Source organism: Cebus imitator, unplaced genomic scaffold (genome assembly GCF_001604975.1).
Source record: "Cebus imitator isolate Cc_AM_T3 unplaced genomic scaffold, Cebus_imitator-1.0 Scaffold267, whole genome shotgun sequence".
NCBI classification, from domain to species: domain Eukaryota; kingdom Metazoa; phylum Chordata; class Mammalia; order Primates; family Cebidae; genus Cebus; species Cebus imitator.
Window position 1 is genome coordinate 2914982 of NW_016107582.1, and position 8977 is coordinate 2923958.

The 8977-nt window shown below is 35.6% G+C and overlaps 1 protein-coding gene across 1 annotated transcript in view; it reads right to left on the minus strand.

Annotated features, from left to right (window-relative positions):
- DENND4C (DENN domain containing 4C) overlaps positions 1–8977 on the minus strand; it is an 87816-nt gene that overhangs the window by 53362 nt on the left and 25477 nt on the right. The window contains exons 10-11 of the mRNA XM_037728516.1: positions 2534–2634; positions 2208–2426 (exon numbers count right to left, since the gene is read on the minus strand). Coding sequence (XP_037584444.1) covers positions 2208–2426; positions 2534–2634 — 320 coding nt within the window. The remainder of the gene's footprint in view (positions 1–2207; positions 2427–2533; positions 2635–8977) is intronic.

An 8977-nucleotide genomic window follows, 5' to 3' on the forward strand; every position in this document is an offset into this window, starting at 1 on the left:
TGTTGACCAGGATGGTCTCGATCTCTTGACCTCGTGATCCACCCGCCTCGGCCTCCCAAAGTGCTGGGATTACAGGCGTGAGCCACCGCGCCCGGCTCTCTATGTGGCTTATATTACATTTCTAGTGAACATTGCAGCTCTTGAACCGTAAGTTTACAGGAAATACAAGTGGTAGAAGAAATGGTAAACAACATCAAGGATAAAATAAGCTAAAACCACATATATAAAATTCCTAGTTAATTCCTATGGCTTTTCTAGGCCCAAACTTAAAAGCAGAACACTAAAGGATGCCTTAGGACACTAATATTCCTTGTTATTTCTTCAAAAAATATTTCTCTTCAAGGAATATTTCTCCTAACTAGCACTCTCACTGTAACCAATACTTTCCTTCACAATACGCTTATTAAGATGTAGTTAGTATATATGCTATTTTATCGTCTAATGTCTGTGTCCCCTAGTAGACCAAATGCTGAACTGTTTACAATAAAATCTTAGGCCTTGGAAACCGAGTTTCTTTCCAAATTCCTTTAGTGATGTCACTCCTGTACAATCTATACTCTTCATCTGCCATTTAAAACTACCCACAGCCTGAGCCCTAATCTTGTATTCAGTCTTATCTTCCACAGCACCTCTAAAGCTCATCACTCTGGTCAAATTGTACCATTTAATCTTTTTTCCTAAACATGCTGTTACGAGTGAAATGATGTCCTCCTCAAAATTTATATATATATATATTTTTTTTTTCTTTTTTTTTTTTTGAGATGGAGTTTGTTTTTGTTGCCCAGGCTAGAGTGCAGTGACATGATCTTGGCTCACTGCAACCTCCACCTCCCAGGTTCAAGCAATTCTCCTGCCTCAGACTCCTGATTAGCTGGGATTACAGGTGCCTGCCACCATGCCTGCCTAATTTCTGTATTTTTAGTAGAAACGGGGTTTTGCCATGTTGGCCAGCCTGGTCTGGAACTCCTGGCCTCAGGAGATTTGCCTGCCTCGGTCTCCCAAAGTGTTGGGATTATAGGCATGAGCCACCACGCCTAGTCAAGAAAACTTTAATAAACTCCAGAAAGACTTTATAAATAACAAAGTAGAAATTCTAGCTCAGATTTGACTCTTAATGTCTATGGACCTCCAGAAAGCCTTTCCTGCTCTTCTCCATTTATCTTCATTCCACCCATTCTTCCAAGTCATGCTTCCTCCATGAAGTCTTTCAAAATACCCATTTTGAAATATTGTAATATTTGGAAGAATATCCCTTTTCTTTAAATCTTAAAACTTCCAAATTAAAATTGCATCAAATATGTTTTCTTGAGTACTTGACCTATTTTTAAAAAATTTTAATTATTTTCCATTTAAGATCCCATAGAGCAAGGTTTTATATTTCTTTATATTCCTACATAATAATTAGCCAGTAAGTGGTGACTAAATATTTAAGCCATAAGTTATCCTAAGGCAGAGAAGATAAAGGACAAAACGATTATTAGGAAAATACAGATTTTTTTTTTTAAAGTAATCACTGGGTAAAAACAAAGAAAAGTAAAATAATTTCATATGAATATTGATATAGATGTAAGATTGCTCCTACATAGATGGCAGTAGCTGAAAAACAACAAAAGTCTCTATAATTTCCTAAAACAAAACACACTAAAATTAAGGAAGATATGTTTTTCCCTGGAACAAAGCTACACTAGTCAAAAATGTTTAAAATGTGGTGGCCTCAGTGCACACACTAATTGTAAAGCCAAGAGTGTACACATCTGGCCCAATGCAGTGGCTCACACCTATAATCCCAGCATTTTGGAAAGCCGAGGGAGAAGGATCACTTGAGGCCAGGAGTTCGAGACCAGCAAGTCTTGCTTGGCCAACATAGCAAGACTCTGCTCTATTCAAAAAAAAAAAAAGTATACAAATTAGGGAACTCATCAGTTATGTTCTACTAAGATAACTGACTACATGGTATTGTAAATATAGGCAACATCTCTGACTTTTCATAACTAAATATCTCTAGTTTCAAATTTCTCAGGAAAAAAGTGGAATACAAAAATGACAAGAAATTCTAGTCATAGAGCTAGGATACATAAACATGGAAGTTCATTATATTTTAATATGAATTTTTAATAATTTATACAATAAGTATTTCTTGGCAGCAACAACAAATATAAAATATTTTTCACTTCAACAAAAGGAATTGTATTTTCAATGCTACTCACCCTGTCGGTCAAATAATGAATCAGCAGCTGTGGCTTTATTTGAAGGAGCCTCTGTGATTGGTCTGAGGTATGCTCTATATCCTTTTAAAATAGATGCCATAAAGCGTAAAAATGCCTCTTGAACTTCCATCTCAAGCTGTGTCATCTTCTTTTGCCAGGAGAAATCTGCTTCAATTGGAGTCATGTCAATTGCTGAGCCTTCTTGAGTTTTTCGGTGAACTAACAAAGGAAATAAAAACAGAAAATGGTATTACTATGTTTAAATTTAAACAGAATTTTCTCCTACACATTCCTTCATCAACAATATTCCTTTTTTCTCACATTACCTGAAGACAGCTGGGGATACAATTTCTTTAACGTGCTAAGTAAATTTTTGCATGGCTTTTTGGGAAGTTGCTTCCAGTTCATGTTCTTCTTTTCATCTGATCTATTAAATCAGAATAAAATTCATAAAATTTGTTATTCATAATCTGCGTTTACTAAACAAAATTCTTGCGTCAACCTAAAACAAAAAAAATGGAAAAGATGTTTTTACTGAAGTTACAACTGATGCAAACAGTTTGAATATGTGATTTTCCAGGAAGTTATCTTTTTATTCAATCAACCTCAGTCAAATCTAGCCATCTCATTCTTACCCTTTAACATATATTTTCAATACTGGAGTTAGGAATACAACACTGAAGACTAACTTCAAAAGTTACATTTTAGAATTATGATATTGTAAGTGTCAAATCTAGTTGACTTGAGACTTCAAACTACTACTGGTAGGCTTCTAAAATGCTGTGTGCCAAAAGAGAAGAACTGGAATTTAAGTAAGGATTAAAAGTACACGTAGTTCATCCAGCCCTCACAGTTAAAAATAAAATAATGAGAATACCATTATTCAATATAATCTATGATCATGAAACAATAAAAACCAAAGCCAGACTAGCCTGCCCGACATGGTTAGACCCTGTCTCTACTAAAAATACAAAAATTAGCCAGGTGTGGTGGTGTGCTCCTGTAGTCTCTGCTACTCAGGAGGCTGAGGCAGGAGAATCACTTGAACCTGGGAGATGGAGGTTGCAGTGAGCCGAGATTGTGCCACCACACTCCAGCTTGGGCAACAGAGCAATACTCTGTCAAAAACAAACAAAAACAAAGCCAAAGCTATAGAAATGACCATTTTTAAAGGTATTACTAAAAGCTTGTTTCCAGAATTTTATATTCCAAAAATATAAAATATATACATATATATTCCAAGAATATAATATAAAATACAGCAGACACAACTGCCTGAAAAGCTATCTTCTTAAAAAAGTCAGCATAAATATAACACGTGTTCTTTAAAATTCATGGCTAAGCTGGTAAGAAAATTGGGGAAGTTTCAGTGGTCAAATACCCAGCGTAAAACCAAGGCCACACCTGCCCTGAGAATTAAGAGAGGCTTGGATTTTAAAGACTTCTTAGAGAACAGAAGACAAAGTCTCAGTATTACCAAGAAGTATGTTAGAACTAAGACTTCCAAATAAAACGGGTACCCTTGAAAGGCTGGCTCAGCTTTGATTCTTTTTCTTTTTTTTTTTTTTTTGAGAGTCTCACTCTGTCATCCAGGCTGGAATGCAATGGCACGATCTCAGCTCACTGCAACCTCGGCCTTCCAGGTTCAAGCAATTCTCCTGCTTCAGGCTCCTGAGTAGCTGGGATTACAGGGGTGCGCTACCATGCCCGCCTAACTTTTTATTTTAGTAGAGACAAGGTTTTACCATGTTGGCCAGGATGGTCTCAAACTCCTGGCCACATGTGATCCTCCTACCTCAGCCTCCCAAAGTGCTGGGATTATAGGCATGAGCCCCCACACCCAGCCAGATCTTTTTTTAACCCAGTATGCTACAATTCTAAGCCCTTTATCTAAGTCAGAAATTGTTTAGGTTTCACTAAATGTAGCATGGCATAATGAAAAGGGCAGAGATTCCAGCTTTAGAATCAATCCAGAACCCTGATTGTACCTTTGTATTAGCTGATTAATAATAAATTTAACTAATATAAATTTAATTTTTAATAAAAAATTAAATGATTTTTAATCAGGTTCTATTTTGTATAATTTTTCTTTAGCACTCAGTGCAGTTCACATGTGGTTTTTTTTTTTCCAAGCAAGTCACTGTATTTTGGAATGTTTTTATGCATACTTTAAATCTTTTATTTTAATTTAAAATATGTCAATTTTTTTAAATTTCAATAGGTTTCGGAGGAAAAGGTGGTGTTTGGTTACACGGATAAGTTCTTTAGTGGTGATTTCCGAGATTTAGGTGCACCCATCACCCAAGTAGTATACACTGTACCCCATATGTGTAGTCTTTTTTCCTTCAACCCCCTCCTACCCTTTCCCCCAAGTTCCCAAAGTCCATTGCATGGTTCTTTTTTTTCTCTCTTTTTTAAGAGGAAGTCTTGCTCTGTTCCCCAGGCTGTGGTACAGTGGCACGATCTCAGCTCACTGCTATCTCTTCCTCCAAGTTCAAGTGATTCTCCTGCCTCAGCCTCCCAAGTAAATGGGATTACAGGCAAATGCCACCATGCCTAGCTAATCACTGTATCATTCTTATGCCTGCGTCCTAATAGCTTAGCTCCCTCAGCTTGGATTTTGATTGGAGGAAGGATCTCCCCTGAGAATTCATTACTATAAGCCTGCCAACTAATGGGTTATGAGTTTGACTGCATGCTACTGGCATGGTGCAAAAAAATTGTAAGTCAAAATAACTAACTTCAAGTGCTCCCTAACTTAACGCCACCAGAAAGGAAGCAAACATAATATCCTCTCTGTAAGGACAAATGTCTTATAAAAGACCTAACACTTCCTTTGTGCCTGATAGTGTTCAAAGATATATTTTAACATCTCTGAAACTGTCTTAGAAGTGATAGCCTGTCAAGTTTAACTCTGATCAATTTAACTAATTTTATGTAATCACTGTCTTAATATTTTAGTGCTATCTTTTACCACCCCCCAAATTAAATATTATCATTACTGTCTGGATTATCAACCATTTGTAACCTGGCCCTGACGTTTACCATCTGTGTGACTTTGTATAAATCACTTAACTACTCTGTTACTCAATTTTCTGACCTGCAAAATGAGGGCTGATAATGCACCTAATATACAGAGCTACTGTGAGTAGATGAACTGCATTTCATCTAATCTAAGTGGCCATCAATTGTAAAATTAATTGTTTTTGTACCAATAAGAGTTAGAGGATGTTGCCAATTAAAAGTATTTTAAAGTCTACTTTACCGCGTGAAAGAGTAAAATATTAATTTTAAGCTCTAAGTACCCATATTAAAATATTAAGAGAAATCATTAAAGGAACATAAATATGAAATTATATAAACACACACACATAACATTTAGGTAAGTAGAGGGGAAAAAAACAGATTAATTCATTCAATCTGAAAGAGAAAAAAGTATAACAGCACTGAAAAAGCATAATGAAAAGGACAAAATAAGACAGAAATGTTCAAATATCTAACAATACATGTAAATTAATGGATTCTACAATAAACAGACAAATGTTAGATTAAATTTTTAATGCAGTTATATATTATACACAAAATATCTGAAATTAAAAGAATGGGAAAAGATATACCAAACATAACATAATACATCTAACATATTAATGAGAAGAAAAGAAAAAACTAACAAAAAGCATCAGTGATTTTTTTTAAAGTAGCTACAAGATAAAAGTATGGGTTTAACTGCAGATCAATTTTGAACTTGGGTGTCCCTCATAACAGAGCCTTAAGTACATAAAGCAAATGTCCAAATAACTATACAATGTAACTGACAAATCTAACATCACACTGGGAGTTTTAAAATTTTAATATGATCACACAGCTCAAAAATAAAACACATACATACACCCTTGTTCCACGTCTGCTCAGTTCCCTCACCCCCATAATACAATAATGACTAGTTTCTTGTGCATGTTTTAATGTTTCTTTATCCCAAAACTAGCAGATATAAGTAAACATAACTATTCCCTGCCTTTTCTTTTGTACAAGTAGCAGCACACTGTAATACACAATCACCATCTTGATTTTTTTCATTTAATAATATATCTTTTGTAGCCAGGTAAGGTGGCTCACGCACCTGTAATCCCAGCACTTTGGGAGGCCGATGTGGGCGGGTCACTTGAGGCCAGGAGCTTGAGACCAGCCTGACCAACATGCGAAATCCCATCTCTACAAAATACACAAAAAGTAAGTGGGCATGGTGGTACCCGCCTGTAATCCCAGCTACTCGGCAGGCTGAGGCACGAGAATTGCTTAAAACTGGAAGGTGAACGTCCCAGTAAGCCAAGATCGTGTCACTGCACTCCGGCCTGGGTGACACAGCAAGTCTCTGCCTCAAAAACAAACAAAAACAAAATCTCTTTTGTGACTTTTTTTTCCAATACAGAAAGCATCCTTACTCGTTTTATAGGTTTTATAGTAGTATTCCATCTCAGGAACCATTTAACAAGTCTGGGATACCTGGATTTTTCTTTTTCTATTTTGAACAAACATAATTTTATATGAAATAAAACTTTACAATAAATTCCTAGAAGTGGAATTGCTGAAGTATATATATTTGTAATTTTGACAAATGTTGTCAAATTTCCTCCACAGAAGTTGTGATCATATATATCCCACTTCTAACTGCAGTGAGTGCATAAAGACTGCTTACTTCCCATCATCCTCAAATAGTATGCTATTTAAGCATTTCATTTTGAATTTTTTTGTTGTTGTTGGCTTATCTGAAAAGTGAAAAAGCAGTATCAACATGTAGAACTAATGTGGCATTTCTCTTATGAGTGAGGTGCTTAAGCATTAAATAAGCATAAGCTTATTTGACTTTCTGTGAAAAGACTTCATAATCTTTGCCTATTTTCTACAGTTACTGGTCTTCTGGCAATTCTTAGCAACTCTTTCACATAGAATATTTACAAAAACTGACCATATACTTCGCTTTAAAGCAAATCTCAACAAGTAGTAACAGAGAATGTTCTGATCACAATTCAACATCCAATTATCATGCTTATGAACTACAAGAGGATCACAAAAGGTATTTATAAACTTCAGTATTTATGATTTTAAAAAAATTTTAATGACAGAAGTAGAACATAAATTCCTTAATGTATTATTAAGATATCAAAACTCTAGAGGAGGGATGGGCAAATTTTTACTAAAAGCGCCAGATAGTAAATATTTAGGCTTTGAGGACATTAGAGTCTCTGTCAGAACTATTGAAACATGCTGTTGTATCATCAAAGCAGCCATGGACCATATGTAAATGAATAAGCATGGCTGTGTTCCAATAAAATTTTATTTAGGCCAGATGTCAATCCCTGTTATATATCAATAATCATACTGTATGATAAACTGCTCAAAGCATCCCCTTTGCAACTAGAAACAAGACAAGATACCAACTATAACTACTTCTATTCAACATTACACTAGTAATCCTAGCTGAAGAATTAAGACAAAAAATTAAAAATACATTACAGTAGTATAAGTAGATAAATGTGATATTTATAGGCAGAAAATCAAAGATAATATAGAAATTAAAATAAGAGAATTCAGCCGGGCACGGTGGCTCATGACTGTAATCCTAGCACTTTGGGAGGCCAAGGCGGATTCATCACTTGAAGCCAGAAGTTCAAGATCAGCTTGGCCAACATGGTGAAACCCTGTCTCTACAAAAAAATAAAATAAAATAAGAGAATTCAACTAAGTTGCTAGCTATAACACCACTATATAAAAATCAACATTTCCATCCCCCAGCAACAAGTAAAAAGTGTTATTAAAAATACCATTTACAGTAGCAATAAAAACTAAAAGGTACTTGGGAATAAATAAGTGTAACAAAAGATGTGAATTATCTTTCTGGAGAAAACACAAAAAGATCTTTTTAAAAAAACTTTAAAAAGATCAATGAAGTGAAATAACACATTCATAGGTCCTATTTCTTGTGCATATTTTCAATGCGTGTCAAAATGGTATCATCTGCCTCCAAACAAATGTATAAATACAATAAAATTCTAACCAAAATCCCAATATAATTTTGTGTGGAGCTTAACAAGATGGTATTAAAATTTATATGGAAAAACGAAGAACCATATACAGTCAAAACAATTTTTTTTTTTAGACGGAGTTTCGCTTTGTCACCCAGGCTGGAGTGCAGTGGCACAATCTGGGATCACTGCAACCACCACCTCCCACGTTCAAGTAATTCTCCTGTTTCAACGTTCCAAGAAGCTGAGACTACAGGTCCCCACCACCACACCCAGCTAATGTTTGGATTTTTAGTAGAGATGTGGTTTCACCATATCAGTCAAGCTGGTCCCAAATTCCTGACCTCAGGTGATGCAGGAACTCCCAAAGTGCTGGGATTACAGGCATGAGCCACCAGGTCTGGCCAGTCAAAACAATGTTTAAAAAGAACAGAGGTAAGAGGATTTGCCATGGACATTGTCAAAAAATCTCATACCATGACTTTTTATAACAGTTGTATTAAGATATAAATTCTTATACTATACAATTGACCCATTTGACATGTACAATTCAATGGTTTTATTATATTCACAGAACTGTGTAACTACCACTACAATCAATTTTAGAATATTTTCATTACCTCAAAAAGAAATCCCATAGGCCGGGCGCGGTGGCTCAAGCCTGTAATCCCAGCACTTTGGGAGGCCGAGGCGGGTGGATCACAAGGTCAAGAGATCGAGACCATCCTGGTCAACATGGTGAAACCC